The sequence below is a fragment of the Thermobia domestica genome, chromosome 11, assembly GCF_964235325.1.
Source record: "Thermobia domestica chromosome 11, izTheDome1.hap1.1, whole genome shotgun sequence".
Lineage (NCBI taxonomy): Eukaryota > Metazoa > Arthropoda > Insecta > Zygentoma > Lepismatidae > Thermobia > Thermobia domestica.
The window spans coordinates 111,750,377-111,772,462 of record NC_137464.1 but is presented as its reverse complement, the minus strand read 5'-3'; the positions used below and the strand labels follow the sequence as shown (position 1 = coordinate 111,772,462).

General features: G+C 35.0%; 1 protein-coding gene across 3 annotated transcripts in view; it reads right to left on the bottom strand.

Annotated features, from left to right (window-relative positions):
• LOC145664359 (uncharacterized) overlaps positions 1–22,086 on the bottom strand; it is a 302,947-nt gene that overhangs the window by 227,904 nt on the left and 52,957 nt on the right. For all 3 annotated transcript variants that reach the window (XM_081730996.1, XM_081730993.1, XM_081730995.1), the window contains exon 4: positions 20,460–20,656. In XM_081730996.1, coding sequence (XP_081587122.1) covers positions 20,460–20,656 — 197 coding nt within the window. The remainder of the gene's footprint in view (positions 1–20,459; positions 20,657–22,086) is intronic.

Here is a 22,086-nt window from a genome sequence, read left to right as displayed (position 1 = left end):
AAGAAGAACGAAATCAAGATATTGCTGGCCCAAGAAGGAAATATGTGTATTTCAGAAATTTAAAACAGATTTTAAAAATCGAAACACAGAGAAAAAAACTCAAGCATCTCACTGGGTACTATCTCAGTTATTCTTCTGCCCTTCAATTTTGTTTTCTTCCTACTTCTTCCCCGCCCTATTTTCTGACGTATTTAGTGAAAATATTTATACTTTACATTAGAGTTGCTTGAAAATGCTTGTACAATTTTCTAGTACGTAATTTCCTCTCCATCGCTTTCCATGCTTGTTTTTAGAATTACTATGTTCCAACCATCCACATATTTTATATTTGTATTTACACACTTGGGAAAGTGGTTGTTTCAAATAAACGTAAAACTTCTACTACACACGAGTCAAGAAACGTCCTTTTAAAGCTATGTGCCACTGACATCTCCAAAATCTGATGTTGAAGTGAGCTTGAAAATTGTGGTATAGTACGAGTAATTATACCGAAACTAGTGCAGGTTTCAACTAAATGTTCATGCTTACCAACAGTGAGTATCTAAGTAACTTCCTTTCAACCTTCCAGTTACATTCTTTACATAGAGAATTGCGACGAAACAGTTGCACATACACTACCAAAATAGAACTTACGACATACAGAACTACAGAGAACAGAAGAATGCCGATATAAACAGTTTACTATTAGGTAAGGTTTTGACTGTTTATGGCTGTTATAATATTACTTGATGCCTGGAAGCAATTTTTCTAGTGTCAAGACTATAGCCAATTTGTATCATGTTCTGCTTATATTGCTTCCAGTCAAACTCTGTACTGAACATAACTGAATATAAAATTAAACTATTATAGGAAAAGAAAAAAAGAAAGAAATCATTTTCTGCTTGTAAAACTGTTTCCAATGATCATAATTTTAAGATTCATACATTTTTTCCCCCAAATATTGAATTTGATTTGAAATTAATGAACAAACTTTACACAATATACCTGACCTAACTTTTATACCTTTGTAACAAACTTTTCACTGCATTTTTAAATATTTAATATCGTGAGCTTCTTTTCCAATAGTCAAAATAATCAACTAACAACTCCTCATTGAACTGAAACCGACAAGAAAAAGACATTATTCATACACAGTTCAGAAAAAGCGTATGAGTTACATATCTGAGTTATCTACATACTTAATATGAAGTTCTTTTAATATTACATCTTTTAAAGACTAATAAGAACATTAGACACATTGTCTAATTACATTAGACAACGTATTTCCATAGTAAAGCTCCTTGAAATGAAATGAAGTGGATTTTTAGTTTCAGTTCTGTGGTTATGTCCTGTAAGCTAAAGGAAATGAACCATAAATCTCAGTGAATAGGGATGGAAGTTTTCACTGCAGCAAAATAAATGCTGCACTTCACTTGCAGTTCTAACTCCTACATTTCCAATATCTAACTTTCATCTTTTACCTGGAGCCTTCGTAACGTGATTAAATTCGAAACAGCAGAATCATTTCATTATTATATACAAAAGAACAAATACACTACGGCCGAAGCTGTGGTAGAACACCTTCTCTCATAGTGTTAGAATGCCTATCGTAAAGCGATGTGAGCTTCTGTGGAAGCTATGAATATTTTATCTTACACGTAGTAACCGCAATTCTAATCATGATTTTATTATTCCTTTTATTTATTTATTTATTTTTCTTTCTTTCTTTTTTTTTAATTCTTCCTCTCCACTTCTATGTAACATCATGTATCTGTGTTAAAATTTTGGTTCTTTAAGAAAGACAATTCAAAGACGTGCCGAGGAGTATCACTTTTCCTTTCGAATAAAATTCTTAGAGCTGTCATTTTGTGTTACATTTTTTTCTAACCTTTTAACAGACCTGAAATAAGATGTGTTTTTAAATTTTGGTCATCCTTACATGAGAAAGTAAAATCTATAGGGAGTTCGTGATCCTTGAAGCATACGTAAGTAGTTAAAGTAAAAGTAACAGAAATACACTTCTAACGTTACGTAAAAATTTCCCTGAGGAATTTTAAGCTCCTCACGAATACTATCAGCCTCCCACTGCAACGGAACAGGATCCAACGTGTAGCTAGCTAAATCTTGGCGATATTGATCACAAAAAACTTGTAAAATATCTCGTACATCAGTACTATCACTATTATGACTGTCCCGTATATGAGAAATATAACATGACTTGCGTCATTGTGTGTGATGATAATGATGGAAGAACATTCGCTTATTAGCAAGATAACTCTAGCGATATCCTGTTGCTGTAATTGGTTAAGTTTAGCTTTAGTACAATGAATGTTCGTCATGTTTCGAGAAGAACTAGGTTAAGTTCATAATTCGTTTAAAGTCTGATAATATAATTTCAACTTTTCGTGCCTCTCACGTCTCACCTCATGATTTATATATATATATATATATATAAATCTGCAGTTTCAATTATTTCACCCACTACTGATTAAGAGACGCATAATACCTCTCTTTCCGGAACCACTAGTTCTATTTCTCTTGAAAAACGTCTTGAACACACGGTTCTCCAACCAAACTTAAATTCAGTTTCCAGTACTTTGGGCAATAGTCACACTGATACCTTGCACGTATTTTAACATCAGAAAGACCGCACATGATCACTAAAAGTCAGTTCTCTTACTATCGATATCGACGGCCTGATCTAAATATGCTCGCGGCAGATACCAACGAGCAAGACGGATCTGATGATCCTGAGATTTATAGTGAAACATCGAATAATCCCACTGCCACCATCATGGACCATGAAATCCTAAACGTTCAATAACACTCTGAGCTCTACTGCAAGGGTGAAACTGACTTTTAGTGACTCTTGCGTGTAACACACAGTTAAGTCCCTAGGTATAATAAGATGATCAGGCTCATTAGTAAAGAGTGCTACACTGTCACTACGATAAAATTATTGACTTCTCTGCCGATTCTATGCGAGCGCATATATATTAAGCAAATAAACGGAATCTATATACAAACCAATACTTTTGCTACTTAGGAGTCGTGTCACATGAGAAAAGCTGATACTTTTTTTACAGGCAAATAAATTAACACACCTGCCCCTACACATTCCAAATCAGACAAGTTCAAAAAAACTTTACCACCCATTATGAAATAAACAGGAACACCAAAACAGACAACAATGTGGGCAGCCTCAGTAACACTTGCAAAGACTAAACATCAATGGACTATGAAAACTGCACTCGCTTTAATATTCCTCTACACTTTCAGTACTAGAACCAACTGTCACATTAACTTTTACATCGTCTTCTCTCCATATAGACTCACTCGTCACATAATCTAAATTCGAAGTCAGCTTTATCTTTTTCTTCATTTTGGAAAGGCGACTGTTTCTCAACATATAAGTCCACAACCTGACCCATTTCTATATCACTGGTAACAGATATCGTAATACATAGATTGGGGAAGAGGGAACGACACTCAAATCTGTGTCAACCTGCTCCTATTTTCTATCACTAGTAATATTCTTCGCACCTGACAAAGTGAGATCAGTCAAACGACACTTATTATTGGAAACGATCTCTACACTAGTCATCACTGAAGCTGAATTGCGGTTAATACATATTGTCCGTAACAGGATGGGATTTTTCCCCCCTCAGAAATGCACATTCATTATCACTTGTTAAAGGGCATGAATGACGTTTCGTCTTCATCGTTGTAAAATGTCGCATGATCAACTGACTCTAATGTGTAGTTCGGTGTTCAGGGTAAAAGTTCTTGATAGATAGTCGTCATTTAAGGACGCTCCACGGTTATATATGTCTCCACAAATGGATGCTAACAATAACGACAGTCCCTAGTAAGACGATCGGCAGAAAAATACCGGTAGGAGATTGGTTTCTATCTTTTATAATTCACTTTATACAGACGTATTCCATTTTCCACTACAAATGAAAACTGAGCTAGCTACTTTTCCCTTTCCATATCATGTATCACTTCACATACAGCTAGAACACGCTGTAACACTTAATCTGCTACTTCCACTGGGAGATCACAAAATCTTTACTCCGGTTATATCAGAAGTGGCACTTGAACTAATTAATGATTCCGTCTGTAAGGTAAATATCGTACGATTCATTTGCTGTACGTAGAAAACGAATCGTTTATCTGCTGGGACACCAACTTTACATAAACGCAATAATCCTCGTTATGCAACTGTATTGCCACCATAGACTCTGGTAATCGGGAAAACGTGACTTGCAGCCAACGATGAACTCCAATGGGGCCCTTCTCATAACAAACGCAAATTTAATTGTAATTTTTCAGACCTGAGTATTCACAGTCCATCAGCGAAGTGGTACCTATACTCGTTCAACTTCAAGTACAGCCAGTCACCAAAACTTGAGTATTCACAGTCCATCACCGAAGTGGTATCTACACTCGTACATTTTCACATACAGCCACAGTCATCAAAACTATACGTTGCAAACAACGGAGTTACAAGATACAAGGTTCGATCGTTCAAAGTCCATCACCAAACTCCCATGTTAATTAATACAAACTTTCCTTTTTATACTTTATTCACACAAAGTGTTAGTTTTGAGCGAACGTTAAAAGTGGAAGAATATTTAGATGACTGTTGGAGACTGGAAGAATATTTAGAATATTTACTTGAAATTTTATTTTAGAACTACTTTTAGTGCAGTCAAATTACCAAAAAGTAAGGAACAAATTAGTAACAAGCTGAAACTTGGTACAGATGTTGAGAATGATGTTCTAAATAACATACTAAAAGTCTCCTGAAATCCCATGTGACCTTCGCCACCATATTGGAAAATGGCTGCCGGAAGTGCCAAATGAACAATACTCAGATAAAAATAGCAATATCTTCGTTATGGTTGAACATAAAGAGATAAACTTAGGCCTTGTCCAAAAGTTCAAAGTGCACTCTTCGAGTATGCACAATCGAAGACTACAAACGGAGTGCACACTAGACAGTGTACACTTCATCAAATTGGCTTTTTATCTACACTTGATCTCAGCGCCTGATTGTAGTAGACAGTGAAACATAGGTAACAAACGAAAGGAACATTTCGCGTGCTAGAAAAAATAAACTAGTGCTTTATATATTTATATTTTAGATGAATGATTTTCCATTTATATTAAAGATTAATATATCGTAGAGATTGAAAATATGGGGCAACCATAAAATGACTTAAGTACTTCTTCCATATATGCCAACAGTTTCAGCTTTGCCGTGCCTGCAAATATTTGTCATTGCGGATCTTTCAAACGCAGATTAACATGAGCGGAGCGTAAAGGAAATAACTATATAATATTGTGTTATGTGCACAATAAACTCGAAACAGCATAGAAAACACTAAACTATAGGCGATATTCTGTTATTATGCATACTTGCGCGAGGGAATATTTATTAATCCACCGGGACGAGAGTAGCACTGGTGGTTAGGGCGCTTGTGACTCTGTTGCGTATGAGCCAGATCGGTTTCTATCCCTTATTTTGAAATAGTACTTTAGTACGAAAGGACCAAGTTTCCAAGCAATGCGACTTAATTTCTCAGTCCCTAAAAACAACTTAGGAATTTCATTGCAAACGAAAGCAGACAACTTGCAAGAGCGTTAGGACACCAAAGGTACTGAGGAGGGCGTTATTGACAATAATTGGCGCAAAACTACTTTGGGAAATACATAATGTATCAGATCTTAGATAGCTCATATTGTGTATAATTGCCTGCTGTACGGCAGATAATACAACAATAACACTGTAATTGTGCTAGTTCTACTGTATTGCTTCAGTTACAGGCATACTGACTGAACTATTTCTACCATATTGCGCTAGTAATTAACATCCTTACACGTTACTCTTTCTTTGTGAATCTATAGATTTTACCTGTAAATCTTCGAAATAGTGTCTCCATATTCATAATCTTACTTACAAGGATGGCAACGAAATAAGTGGTGCAGTTGAACATGAGGATGAAACTGTACAGGAAAAAGCTATTATGTCACTATGAAATATCAACGTAAAAGGATCACATATACTCAAGGTGGATAACGCTAATTAATAGGGTAAAAATAGCAAAAAAAAATAAATAAATAAATAAATAAAAAAATAAGATTACTATCATATAATCCTGCTTAAATGAAGTCCTATACATTGTATACATTCCAATAGGGTATACTTGCAATGACTTCACCGCGCTTTCGGCGCCCTACATCTCTCTTGATGTACAACCGCTCTCTCTCCCACATGCTTCCCACTGAGAAAATGGTTACTCAGTTATTAAACAAATCCTCTCATCCAAGTGTAACCGGAACCATTAAAAAAAAAAAAAAAAATTAACTTACGCAGATGACGGCCCGAATTTACGGGAAAATCAACAGAATCAGACGAAATGTCGGCATGAGAATTTTAAAAAGTGAAAGATGACATTTCGAATCTTTCCCAACTCGTTTCATGGCTCCAGAACCGAGTACCTTGCTTTTGTCTAAATTGTGATCATCGCTCATGAGCCCTAAAGAACCGCGAGCCCTGCGGGGCTTCTTACCCCCTTCGCTCGCTCAACCAGATTTTGCGAAGTAACGCTGGATATCTTACTTGTGCAAGGTTGGCAGAGAAACTAAAAGATACCCAAAGTGAATGACCGTCACTGAAGAAAGAACAAATAAGTAGTAATACAACGTTGAAAAAGAGGCTCGTGTGGGTCTTATCCAGGGCCGCCAGCTGAGGTAGTTTAGCCGCAATAAACTATTATCATAATAAGATTTTTTTTGAAAATTAAGAGACGGCTTTATAAAAAAAAAATACAGTATGTAGGTTATGTAATGGCTTTCATTGTTCAACAACACGGATGGAATTACTTGTTTATAATCGTTTCATAGTGTGTACAGTAATTTGATTATATGGATTAAGAGGACTTTGTGAAATCTCTGTTAAATGTGTAGAAAGAAACCTTTTACCTATATTTCACTTTTGGTCAGCTGTTAAAAATGCAAAATGTACGGTAATTGACATATTGCGATCTGTCACACAGACCAAGTGCAAGGAAATATTGTAGCTTTGAAAAAAATATATGTTTATTTAAAATCAAAACTAGAAAATTAGGCCTATCTACCTACGAATTAACATTTGCAGCTATAACTGTAGCCATAGACTAACGAATAATCTAGGTATTCATTATTCTATGCTAAAGCTTAAAATTACAACTCATACGCTATTAAAGTTTATAATTAACGTGCAAAAAGCTGCATTACAGATAATCTAATTATCACACTTAAGCTGCATAAATCATATAATACTTTACGCAAAAATGTCTTTATAGCATTATTAAAGAAAATATTTCGTTTCTTTTCCTATACTATTTTAAATTTCATTGGATATTCAGAGAACATGACATAAATACGTTTGTTATTTTTGTAACACTTTGATATTGCACTTATAAAATCACTAGTTTGTATATTTATAAAGTAAAATTATTATACGATCAGCTCACAAAATTATTCTCAACAAAAATACAATATTCCTTTTAAAATGTTATTGGTATGATATTATCATTGTTCCTACTCCGAGGAACTGCCATTTTAAGTACACACGTATGCTAACGTAGTGTACATCCTCATACACTACGCACTATACACTCGCAGACTTGTGAACTTGGACCTTTTGACATCAGTTCCGGAAAGACGCATACTTCAAATGCGCACTTGTATCTTTTTCACACGGCATTAGTGTCGTTTTATACAACATAGATAACACAATATTTTTTATAGAGAAACATTTTTTTATAAAATGCATACTTTTAGAAATATTTAGCTATAAATTCTAAAATTCCGAAATTTACCGTCAAACTGATTCACTGATTTACAATTTTATTGAACTTAGGAAGTAATTATTAACAAGTTAAAATTTGACATAAATGTTGGTAAAAATTATTCAAATGACATACTAAAATCCCACAACTTCTTCGTTCAGCATATTGGAAAATGACCAAATGTCCGAAGTAATTGAAAGATAATATTTTGTTAAGTGAAATACAAAATCTGGACTTGGACTAAATATTTGAGGAACTGCCAATGCAGTCGATCCGAAATCAATTGCGATCAATGCTGTTGGGAGGGGCGAAACATTATGACGTGTTTAAGGTGGTCGTCTGCCATCTTGGAATCAATTTGTTTATTTTAAATAGCAAAATGGTCGTGTGACATATTAAACATCATCCTCGTTCGAAGAGAAACTCAACGGTAAGGTTATTTTTCCAAAACTTACAACTGTTTTGAAGTTTTGAATAGATTTATATATTATGTGAGAAATGCTGTGCGAAGTTTCGAATTAAAGGATAAAGTATAAATTAAAAAAAAAAAAAAAAAAAGCTTTGTAACATCTCATATTACGTATTCTTTAATAACCAGAAAAAGACAGAGCTAACACACATAAGAAAATTACAATCACATGACATGTTAAAACATGCCCACCGTTCTGTTCTATGCATATCCTTAAACATGAGATCAGTGTTTGTGCACTCTGCGAAGCTTAGTTGGTGATATTTGTTCACAGGCCGTAACGATTCTCCTTTTCAGTAGCCAATGTCATTAATTTTACACTGGTAAACAATAGCTTTAAAGTGCCCCAAAGATAGAAATCCAACTGAGTTAGGTCGGGGGACTTTGCTGGCCACTCAACTGCTCCATGCCGACCTATCCAGCAACCGGGAGTGTTCATTAAGCCACCGATTATATTTCGACCATAATGCGTCCGTGCCTCATCTTGCCAATATTGATGAAATCGCCCTTCCTCGTTCAACAAAAGTGGTATAAAAGTGTTTTGAAGTGTACCTCCATATTGTGCAGCATCCAAGGTTCCATCAATAAAAATAGGTCCAATAGGTCTCATGAATGAAAACAGATCCAGTAAGTTTTTCGCCCCATATTCCACACCTCACCATTACCTTAACCAGCATCTCACATCTTTGATGCATCTATCTAATTAAGATTTGTATTAGCCTAGTACCGAACATTTTGTCCAGTACCAAGAAATCCTACGGTATTTTTTTTTTTTTTTTTTTTTAAATCTGCAACGGTTTTGAAGTTGTGATTGGATTTAGAATAGATTATGTTATCATTTAGACTTAAATTTTGTTATGTGTGGAACATTGTACAGGCAGAAATCGACTGTCTTTACTTTTTTTTCTTGGAGGTAAGACAGGGTGCTAACTCGAGAGGAAAGAATCGAAATTATCCTTTGGGCTGGAGGACGCAGTTCAGCAATAATAACAGCCGTCTTCGAGGAGCGACATCCTAATCGCGAACCGGTGACAGACAGCGCAGTACGAAAACTAATCCGCAAATTCAGGGCAACGGGAAATAATGATTCACCTTGATTAGGACGACCACGAAATGCAACTGAACCAGACACATCAGCAGCTGTGTTGGGTGTATTGGTGAAAAGTCCTACGAAGAGTGTGCGACGCCTATCGAGTGATCTTAATGTTACAGTCAATAGTGTTCAAAGAATATTAAAAAGGAAAAAGTGGCACCCTTAAAATTACAGTTGAGTAAATTTTGTGAGTAGGCGTTTTTCCAGATAGCTCGTGACCAAGTCTTTCCTCATAACACTTTTTTTTAGTGATGAGGCAAATTTCTATGTAACAGGTGAGGTTAATAACCAAAATATCCGGTACTGACCTAATACAAATCTTAATTGCATACATGCATTAAAGATGTAAGGTGCAGCTAAGGTAATGGTGTGGTGTGGAATATGGGGCGAAAAACTTATTGGACCTGTTTTCATTGATGGGAGCTTGGATGCTGCATAATATGGAGATATACTGGAAAACACTGTTATGCCACTTTTGTTGAACGAGGAAGGTTGATTTCATCGCTGATTACATCAATATTAGCAACAAGATGGGGCACCACCGCATTATGGCCATAATGTAATCGATGGCTGAATGAACATTTTCCCTGTTGCTGGATAGGTCGGCATGGACCAGTTGAGTGGCCAGCAAGATCCCCCGATCTAACTCAGTTGGATTTCTATCTTTGGGGGCACTTTAAAGCTATTGTCTACCAGAAAAGGAGAATCATTACAACCTATGTACAAATATCACCAACTATGCTTCACAGAGTACACAAGCACTGGTCTCACAGTTAAGGATATGCGTAGAACAGAACGGTGGGCATGCTGAACATGTCATGTGATTGTATTTGTCTTTTATATGTTAGGTCTCTCCTTTCCTGGTTATTAAAGGATACGTAATGTGTGATGTTACAAAACTTTTTTCTTTTCTTTATCCTTTAATTCGAAACTTCACACAGCATTTCACACATAACATATCCTAAATCTATTTCAAACTTCAAAACTGTTGCAGGTTTTTAAAAAATAACCTTACCGTTGAGTTACTCTTCGAACGAGGATGATGTTTAATATGTCACACGACCATTCTGCTATTTAAAATAAACAAATTGATTCCAAGATGGCGAACGACAACCTTAAACACGTCATAATGTTTCGCCCCTCTCAACAGCATTGACCGCAATTGATTTCGGATCGACTGCATTGACACTTTCTCAAACATTTAGCCCAGTCCAAATTTTGTATTTCACTTAACAAAATATTATCTTTCAATTACTTCGGACATTTGGACATTTTCCAATATGGCGAACGGAGAAGTTGTGGGATTTTAGTATGTCATTTAAATAATTTTTACCAACATTTATGTCAAATTTTAACTTGTTAATAATTACTTCCTAAGTTCAATAAAATTGTAAATCAGTGAATCAGTTTGATGGTAAATTACTTCAAAGAAGATATAAAATGAAAACTGGAATACTGGGGAAAATCAGTCGAAAACAGATAGAAGTTTTAACTCATACCTGATTAATTGGGCACACGTTATCAATGCAAGATGTCACTCTTGAGAAGAGACAAGGGTCAAACGTTAATTGCCCTGAGCTACCAACGGAAGTTAAAATGTTTATCGAAACAGTATAGTACAATCACACAACAGTTTAGATGCACTGAAAAACTACTTTTTACAAAAAACTTCACTTATGGTTTATATACTTTTTCTTTCTTTCTTTCTTTTTTTCTTTTAAATATTACTTATCCTCATACTAGATATTAACCTTTGATAGATACATTTTTAAAACATTTAGAAAAAATGCTAACATGGTCTGTGATGGCCATACTCTTAACAGGTTTCTGATAACCATACTCTTAAGAATGGCTGAACAATACGAAGCTTTATGAAGATAATACAGTCCATATTATTTAATGACAACACAGAGTCTTCAATTCCTAGCAATGATAAGGAACCTATGTAACTATTATAGTGTGTGGTAAGAACAGTATGGCATTTCTCAATGATGTAATTTCTACTTCCTTTCCTTTCAGCTAATTAATTGTCAGGAGTGCAAAGAACAAACAGAAGTACACTAATTCTTGGGTCCAATGTATGAAAATAGGCATTTCTGTTAAATCTTGTTTACGTTTCATTGAAACATCTCGAATTAGAGTGGCTCGTGTATTCCTGAGTATAGTGCACACTTTGTAATATTATTGCACTTTCTTGTTTCTAGTATTTAAATTAACTATTTATTTAAATTTACATACTTAACTCTAGTGAATATGATGGAAGTAAATGAGAAACTGCAACCCTATTTAAGCTATTAACACTTGCAACTATTTTATATTTAGATTAAAAAAATAATATTAAAAGTTTGTCTTCTTAAATATCTATTGGTTACCACAATGTGTCTGTCATTCGACACGTTATTTTTCACCATTATAACTGAGTATTAAAAAACACACCAGTGTTAATATTTTAAGATAAAATCGTAACCAAATGATTCAAGTATTTAGAATGCATTCTTTACAGTTAATTCTTAGATGAAATTGTGCTGAATTGTTTCAAAAAGCAAATAAGGAAGACAATATTGATCTATTCACTGCAGAGCAAAATGTGATCGGTTAGTGCATTAATATATCATGCAGTGACAGTTACAGGCAGTGATGATTGCAGGACAAATTCCTTTCAGAGCTTCGAAATACTCCCATGAGCATGAGGCACATTTCCGATCGTGCTCAACATGGGTTACCAGTTTTTCTTGCACCACTACTTTCATCTCCCCCTCCTGAAATCATCATTGGCTGCAAGCACCAGATCAAAATAATTCGAGCTTGAAATTAGATATTTTCGTAAGCAGACACTTGAAAAATCCGTTTAAATCTTTACTTTGTAATAACAAGTAAGCACATATTTCGATGACTGTGTCAGAAAATTCTGTGCACAAAACATTCTGCTGATAAATGCAATTTTCTTAGTGTTTTGTGCTAAAATTTGTGGTGCTCTTCGTGATAACATTTTTAAAATAATACTTAAGATTTACCGGTGGATTCTACTTTCAATTAAGTGTGCACAAGGGTATTTCAAGAATATCTTGGTCGTCAACGTCAGGCAAATCCTCCAAGAAATAAAACACTTGCTGGAAAACAAGAGGTATCGATATTATATGTAAAGCAAATCCCACAATTGTAGATTTATTATGAAAGAATGGGATATCATATATATCATGGAAATCGATTGTACTTTAATATGTAGAAAATGATTCTGTGGCAGTGTGAACGAAATGAGCAAGAACATTTCTGAGAACAAATGCAATACGTGTACATATTCGTGCTCCGCTACTTTCTTTTCGAAAAACTATGGAAATTATATTTTTATAAGACATCCCAATTATTCAAGTAATTGCAAAGTGTTTTGTTGAGTAATCATTTAATACAAGAAATGCTTTAAGAAGTGTTATAAATAGATAATGCGTTACTTGTTATTTTCTCTTTGTTTTCTAATTTTATTTTTGCATTCTATTACAATACGTAAGGTGGTGAATGTACTAATGTATCTTCATTTATCAGGGACAAAATAAGATCAAAATTAAAGAGCAGAGAAAAAACTGTGATATAATTAATTTTAACGGCAACTCGAACAGTTTAGTGCATTTAAACTGATGTTTCGATTAAGAATGTTGTACTTAAGTTTACGCCTCGCGATTACATCTCTTCAGTTTAGCTCTTGTATCAAGGGAAGTCTACATTAATCTCAGGTTCTATAAACGAATTTCTTTTTATTTGGCTGTTCGTGTTTTCTAATGACTAAGGAAGCATTTCAGCCCCTTCAGCACTACATGCACTGATATGTTATAATTTAAACATCTGTCAAAGTCATTTAGCAACAGTAGTTTCACGCATTGGTTAGGAAAACTGTTTTTGTGTAGCAGACAATAGGTTTCTTTAGCATGTAAAGTTTTTTTTTTCTTCTTCTTCACCGAGACCACGTACATCACACATTGATGTAAAGCTTAATGTGGAATCCGAACATGAGGTTCCATTAGAAACCAAATCCATATCTTCCGTGTCAAAGGCGTATTCGCTAACTATATAGCTACAAGAAAGATCTTTAAGGGACTGTACGATTACACAGTGCCTCACAATACACATTAGGTAAATGTAATATAAGTTACTGTTGAACAGGTGTTAAAAAAGATAAATTTGCTGTAATCAAATCATTTGTGTATGTGTACATACACCTACCTAGTAGCACGGGAGTTCCTTTTTTTTTTTTTTTTTTTTTTAACACTATGCTGGAAGACAAGGTCATTAGAAACACAACGTTCATGCAAATGTTGAATTAAATAGTTAACTTTTCATATATATATATATATATATATATATATATATATATATATGATTCCAATACGAATTATAATAATGAAGTAATAAATACATATACAGTGTACTGTATGCTAAAGCAATTCATTGCTTGCTCTTTCGAGCTCATACAGCATAAAATGATCCTTTTGCAGGCCGGATATAAGACAATAGTAACGAATGACATAGTAATGCATTGTAGAATCTCGTTCATGAAGTTGTAAGATCATTACTGACAAAAGTATTAGTTTCGTATTGTTGAGAAGTTCCAAGCACCATTATTAAAGCATAATTTTTCGGAAAAGCAAGCACACTCTCGCTAAATTTAAGATATGATAACGGGATATGACAAAAATATAAGTTTGATGCAACAAGTAAAAACTAAAATATTACAGAGATCAGGACAATTACGTCGAGATATTTGGATAAGAGAATAATTTGAAAACATGTATTTTAAATTAGTTCTGAGAGCAGAGACTATAGTGAAGACTGTATAACATCCGATCACTTCAAAGTAATTGTTACTAAGAATTAATCTTCTTAATTCTCTGTACATAATGATGGAAGTCTGCCATTTTAAATTTTTTACGCGTTATTACACAATAAGGATACCGTTCAATTATAGACGATTCACTCGACATTCTCTGGAAGGAAAAGCAGCCCAAGTCATACGATCATTGAAGATAACTGAACGAAATTATGAAACAGGGTGTAATCTCTTCATAAGTTACATTGTTAACAAACGTATCAAGAGTTGATTTATTTATTTATGACTTATTTTACGTGGCGAAGTTAAGGCTCTGCAGCCTTCTTCGAGCACTTAACCACGTGCATACATAAATAAAAGACCAATACATAGAAAATATTAACAATTACAAAAGAAAAGTATTGAACCACATAAAAAAGAGTATACTACTTAAGTAAAAAAAAATAGTTAAACACTTCAAAACAAAAGTTGAAAATAATATACAATAGAGGAAACAAAATAACATGGAGAAACCTAAATTGCATATTGCATATAGCGGTACTAGAAGTATGAATATATAAGCTGTACAAATTAACATAGGTTACTTATTGGTTGTGTGTTCATATATGGGTTATTAATAATTTGGTGAAACGAAGATGTCTCATGTACTACCAGTATCCTTATCTTTACTTAAGAGAAGGGAATTTACAGATTTTTTTAAAATTTGGCAACTGTGAAAACGTTGTGTATTAATTGAGGTAAACTGTTCCAGAGGCGTGTAGTACTTACTATGAACGATTTTGAGTATGAATCAGATTTGTGACTGGGTATGGAGAGCAAGAAATTATATTGTGATCTTGTGCTTCTAGTATGAAAGTCTGATAAATATAAAACACTATTAAAACTATGAGACAACTAATGTCACACATTTTATCTATTCATCTGACCATCAACATCACTTCATATGAGTTCCTCGCACAACTAATGTATCTCCTAAATATATATCTGACATTTAATGTCACTTCCATATATCTAACTAAATCACTTAGGTCATCCTGGATCTAAGATCCAATTTTAGGTCTACTTGCGCACACTATCTACATCAATAAACTAACATCCGGGTATGTATCAAAATTCTTAACAATTTTCACCTAAACACAATAAAGTTTTGAAATAATTTCAACACGAAGGTACATGAAAAAAAAAAATAGAAGTACAATACAGTTTCTTCTATGTAAATTGTTCCCAGTTGATGAAAAGTTGGTATGAAATAGCCTCGCACTATATATCGTCAGTGAAAATTTAAAAGCTCAAACTGCATAGAAAATGAAACAAATTCCTATGTCGGGCAATATCATACTGAAAAGAACTACTGAAATGGCAGATAATGTTGAAGTAAGAGGTCTGGAAAATTCTATGGTAAGATTTTTTTTGTTTCTTTTATCATTGAACTTCATGAGTCAACTGAAGCCAGAGTCAAGCTATTCAATTATTTTATGAGATATGAAAACGGTAGTGACTTAAAGGAAGAACTTTTATCTGTACTATCTTGACTTACTAGTCGCACTGCTGAAAAAATATTGAATATGTATATGATGGCATATGGCTTAGATTGAGGCGCATATATTGGTGTATGTACAGATGATGTCTCAAGTGTAACTGAGCATCACTTTGAAGATTTAAAAATAGATACATACATACATACATACATACATATATATATATATATATATATATATATATATATATTATACATGTACTGTATTGCTCCCAGAGGCATCCAGAGAAACTTTCTAGTTCACTTGAAAATCATAAATGAAAGTCGTAACTGCACTCCATTTCCACATTATTAAAATCATTTCATGAGTTTACAGTCTTGCATCATTATAATCATATCAGTATTCGTACACGATCGAGTGAACAAAGCGCATGCTTTCTGTACGAGTGGTCCGGGTTCGATTTCCAGTATGCAAGCCTCGGATAAAAACATCAAGAAGCAGTTTGGATTCCAATTTAAGGTTCCATTTCATATGGCCTCAGTGCTAGGGATCTTATGCTCCAATCAATCATCAATCATCATCTTCATGTTCGAACGAGGTGGTTGTCAAAAGGAGACAAACTTCATTTTTTTAACAGTGTTACTATTTTCAAACCGATTATTTTCAATGTGAAAGAACTTTTTCATGTCTCCCTTTTTCCTCTCTTTAGTTTTTTCCTTCTTTCTTTCCTCTGGATAGTTACACGATCTTGTAAACTTCAGTAAATTTCGATGATCTATGGGATTTTTTTAAGATTTTAGTAGGAAGATACATAAGTAACACGAATGTGAATCTTAGTATGCTACGTAAACATATAGAAGCACAAAAACGTGAGTAAATTACACATACAGAAAAGAAAAAAAAGCTTGAGAAAGTTGTAAGATAACTATGCCCAAAGAGTGCAAAAGAACTGGATATTTACGTTTTAAAACTGCAAGAACCGATTGCACAATTTCTGCAAGATCCAAACTAATCTTGACAGACTTCTTCCTTGGTTGAAAATGGAAAGCAAGCTTGTATACTTAGCAGTTACACTCCCTGTTCTTAATTGCCCAAATAAAACTTCAAGGGAGTACAACAAATTTGTATAAAGAATAAGCGGGATAGTGGAAGCAAGTGAAATCATCTAGATTCTTTTCCACTGGTTTGTGTATAAGGTTAAACTGATAACTCCTGCCTTATTATCCCGTTCTCGAATGTCTTTTGGAGTGGTGGTAGTGTGGTTAGTACCTCTTAATTTCTTATATTTATATGTATATACAACTCTAAAGTGAATCAAGTTTTTTTTACCAATATCTTATCCTGATTTAAAGCTGCACCTCTAGTTTGAAAAAGCATAAGGAAATGTATTAGGAATATATTTTGTTAATATCAGAAATCCGATCTAAAAATGAGAATCGGGGATTGGATGCACACCCACTGATTGAGAGCTTTACTCACTTCAACACGAGTTTTCCATATACATACGGGCAGGGCTTAAAAAATCCCGAGCACCTGATCGCCATAGAAACTGGAAATACGAAAAAATGAAATCTTTGAGTTTTACGTCCACGGTTATGCCGGTTAGGCTAAAGGAGACGGTGATGATGAGTAATGAATGAAATGGTGGAATGAAGAAAGTGGGAGGAAACGGGAGAACCCCGAGAAAACCCACGCACACGGTGTTTATCCACCACAAAGTTCACTTGGCGGGGGCTGGGATCGAACCCGGGACCCCAAGCACCAGGGATGAACGCTCTACCACTGAGCCACCGCGGCCCCTAAACTGGAAATACGAGTCTTGCGCCTAGCTAATTTAATATCAAAACATGTGTGGGCACACGGTTTTCAGAATTTGCGCTTGGGTCAGAAGAAAACTGTTCGAGCGCTGCATAACAAATTTAAGAGTAAGGATAACAAAGTCACATCAACCTAGCAATACGAGTACCACTTCGTAAGACACATGAAAAGGACGAAATGAAGTAATATTGTGAATAAGTAGTTAAGAATATGAAGAAAAACATACGGATAAAACATAACGTGACATATCTAACTATAACCTAGTTCGAACAAAAAAAAAAAAAAAAAATGCTTTTCTAGGTTTGGTTTGTATCCTATTATCCCAGTCGAAGGAACGAGTTAAGTTTGATTCTCTGAAACTGATGAAAAAACACTACAATACTAGCACAAACACAACTACGATACTAGCAATTTCTTTTGCATTTCTTGCTTAAATATCTGATAATACAAAAACAAAGCATTTCGTGCATAGTTCGTACTTCGAGTACTGAAATATTTTTAACTCTAAAAATACAAATAAAAATTTTGTGATAGCTAGTTTGTAAGTTTATCATAATAATAAAACAAAGGTAACAAAAATACAAGTAAATAAACTTTAGTTTCGTTTTAAAATTCAACATATACATCAACTGCAGCACCGACAATAGTTTAGAATTTTGTTTCTTCCAATTCGTTTCTTCATCCATGAAGTCCAACAGCTTTTATAAGTTCTTAATTTGGACAGTGAAGCAGTTCGCGTACTGACAAGTTAACCATAGTTCAAATCACAATTCAGCCGTACATTATTTAATCTTTGAATTTCATTCAATTCGCATCTATAAAGGATATGCTGTGAGAAAAAAGGATTATTTACTCCATCAGTCATATAATAGTTAATTCAACGTCACAGTTTTTCACTACTTTAGGAACTGGATTGTCTATGCATAATAGAAGCTGATACAAATAAAATGGAAATTTTCAGATTTATTTACCACGAATACGCTCTTTAAGCTTAAGGAGACAGAGAATTAATGGAAGTCAAAGGTGTAAACAAATGAGAAGAGGTCGAATAAGAATTTGACAAGAAACGAGAGAATCCCGAGAAAATCCATCTGATATGACAAGGGATCGAATTAAGAACCCTCGCACCAAAAGTGAGCGCTTTAACACTGAAAGTTGTGGCACAGTCCATGCAATTCGAGTGGCTAACCATGTATCTCAAGAATGAGTGTTTGTGGCTGGTCAGAAAGTGGACTGAGTAGCATAGCGGTTGAGCATTCCGGCACTGTAATCCGGATATTTGATTTGATTCTCAGTCCAGTAGCACTTTTCATTCTTTTAATTTACTATCAACATTTTATTTTATGTAGCTTTATATACGACTTTTAAGGATAGTTTATTTAAATTTGTTACCGATAAAGAACTTTCTCGGGAAAACATACTGGAGAAAAAGAAATTCCAGAATATAAGATCCGAAACATTTGACTAAATTTTTAAGTAGAGATCCAAGTTTATGAAAACGATTTTGGAACTGTCACCATAGGGTATAAAGCAATGTTTTTACCAACGGTTGTGCAATATATGCTTACCCGATACAGGAGTTTACATTGGAGAAGTCTTCTATTGAGAGACATCTTATCTACTTTTAACCACTCACCCTTGCAAACTTTCCACAATTCTTGCACTGTGCGCGGATGACAGTAGGAAGCAGCTCGCTGAATAACCCAAAGGCACAGAAGTCTATTGACAGGGATATCAGAATATGGGATAGCACGGATACCATGGATACCAGTATCACACGCTTGGCAAGTCATGTACGCCATGGTTGTACAAGCCGTATGGCTGGACGCTTTGTCTTAACGAAGACCTTTGACATCTCAGCACCATATAAAAAAGGGATATCCCGCCGATATAATGGCTCTAGAATATGCTGTTGATAGTACGCTGCGTTAATTTTCACATTATGCGCAATTTACTGCAGTGGAAGTTTTCCTTTGCGGCAAAAACTGGCAACCATCACGAAACCCCGCGGAAAAATTTCCCAACAAGGGCGGACCCAACTTGCCCAGTCCTTTACATCCTTTGCATGCTAGTACATGGTTCGGACCCACATGGAAGTTGAGAAATAGATCCAGGCCTCATCTAAGATTACCACACATTTCCACTTGTCACCCGCTAAATAACCGTTCCTAAAGCAGTTTCCAATGTATCCTGAGTTCACAGATGTGTTTGGCTGTGAGTGTGTGAATATGTGGCTTAAACTTCACTTTACGCCGTAAATCCTGGGCAATTATCCTCAGTTGTTTTCGAGCTCCCTACTGTCCTAGCAACGGCTCTTTGTATCGGTGGATTCTCATGTGTGATCATCTGCTGCACTTGGTGAATCGCATCCATTGTCCATTTGGGACGGATATGTTGTTTTCTTGCCTCTGTGCGAACACCTACTTCCTCTGGGGCTGCACGTTTATTGCATTTCATTACATTGGCAATCCCTTCTTGAAAATGGTGAAGCCCTGCACCGAAACACTGTTTTGCAATTTCACTATAGCTGTATCATGTCGGAAGTGCTGAGACGTAACCCTCCCAGAATGGGGTGACTTTTGAAGGCATTTTACGATAGAAGCACTTCACTGTCTGCTAGTCTTCACCCACCTGCCTTCACCACCTGAGTGCTCTGCTTCGGATTCTCACCATGAGAATACAGCACTCCTAGCGGGCGTTCCACATCGTTTCTATAAACATGGACCTACATCTGTATTCAATATTTGGGATTATAAGCTAATACGTAATTACATCAATAAGTAAACAGCATTTAACTCACGATGAAACAGACTGAAATACTACTGAAACAATCACATACCTGTTTTGAAATTCGGACCAATGTTAATAATACTGTTTTCTTCTAGTGTAATTTGTTTTAGCACACTAGTGAATTAAACTAATATATACTTAAATAATCAGAAATGTAACTGGTATTACTTACAGTATCGCTGTGATTGTCATTCAGCTGCTCTGTCTCATGTGGTTGCTGGTGGCGTGGACTGTGTCCCCAACGCTGAGAATTCTGCACACCGCGCGGTGAGCCTCGTCCTTCATCAGACGCGCCAACCATTAGCCGCACTCTTGACAGTAAAGCTTCTTCGCGAATCCTCGCAGCTTCTCGCACTTCGCGAATCAGATCTACAAATATTAAAGTATATTAGTGTAAAGAGTTAACGTTTTACATACCATACATGTATGGTGTAACATAATTACTCACAATGCTTGACACTGTCATATATTACAATTTTCTAAACTATAAGATAAAAGACAACTTCTGACCAAAGTCAATACTATCTAATAAATAAGAGCGTTATAGTTTCGGCAAATTATCCTTGGCTTCATAATTTCCGAAACTGTAACACTACTATTTATTGAGTAGTACATGCTTTGGTCAGAAGTTATCTTTTATTTTATGCAAGAATTTCTAAAAAGTACTACATAAGCCGGTAAGTATTGTAGGGCTAACTACAACATTACTTTAGATCAAATAATCCAGACTGCAAATATTAGAGCACCATATTAGCACTACGAATATAACTTACTTTCTTTTGATTTTAAAAAATCAGCTCCCAGTAACCAAAATTCGCGTCTTACTGGTACCCATATACTTTTCCCTTATAGCGATAATGAATGGAAGCAGGCACGTATTACGAAGATTTTAGCCGCCGAAAAAGTATGAACAGGAGAAATTAACTTAAAAAAAAAATCCAAGGTTATATCCTTTAGGCTAAAAGAGATGGATGATTAACGAAAGTGAATGGTTTTGTAACGCTCCACGTTTTGGTGTGATGAATAATGTTACAGTCCCGTGACAAGCAACCAGGCGAGCGTCGTAGAACTGGAGTAGCCGTGACTGCCATCGAGATGTCTCAAAATTCTACCATAACGCCATCCATGTCTACTAGGCACTAGCTTGACACAATGGAAACTGTCTGGTCATAACGCCCGGTCGGCAGAATAGCAATAAATACGAGTCGTATGAGAAGTGATTGAACAAAACATAATAATGTAAGCGAAGGCGCGAAATATCAGCAGACCAGCAGACGCAAATCCATTGTAAACAATATGAGATTATATATAACAAACACAGTATAAACGAGCCAAAAAAAAAAAAAAAAAAATAGCATTAACAATAAATAAAAGAGTTAACTGTGATAGAAATTCCTGAAATAGAACAATTGTATTAACATATTCAAACATAATACATTTACAAAAATAGCATTGAACATTATACGTCTGATTAAGAATATTTACTATTTACAGACGAAAACCAGAGACACCGAAGAATCAAGGAGTGATCCAGCCTTCAACGGACGTCAGAGGTAAGTAGACTGTTGTATGGATACATCGTAGTTTTATAGATAGATAGAATTATCAAAGTAGAGAGTAGTAGTAGTTTCTGGAGTAGAAGTAATTTAGCTTGTACATTGTATTTACTCTTGTACTTTAGAACAGTAGTAGGGTAGATTTTCCATAGTTGATTGTTTTGTAAAATAGTAACTGCTCTAACATAATAGGCAGGCTCCTTATTTACATGCAATAGTTTAGTAGATACAATGCATGTTTAG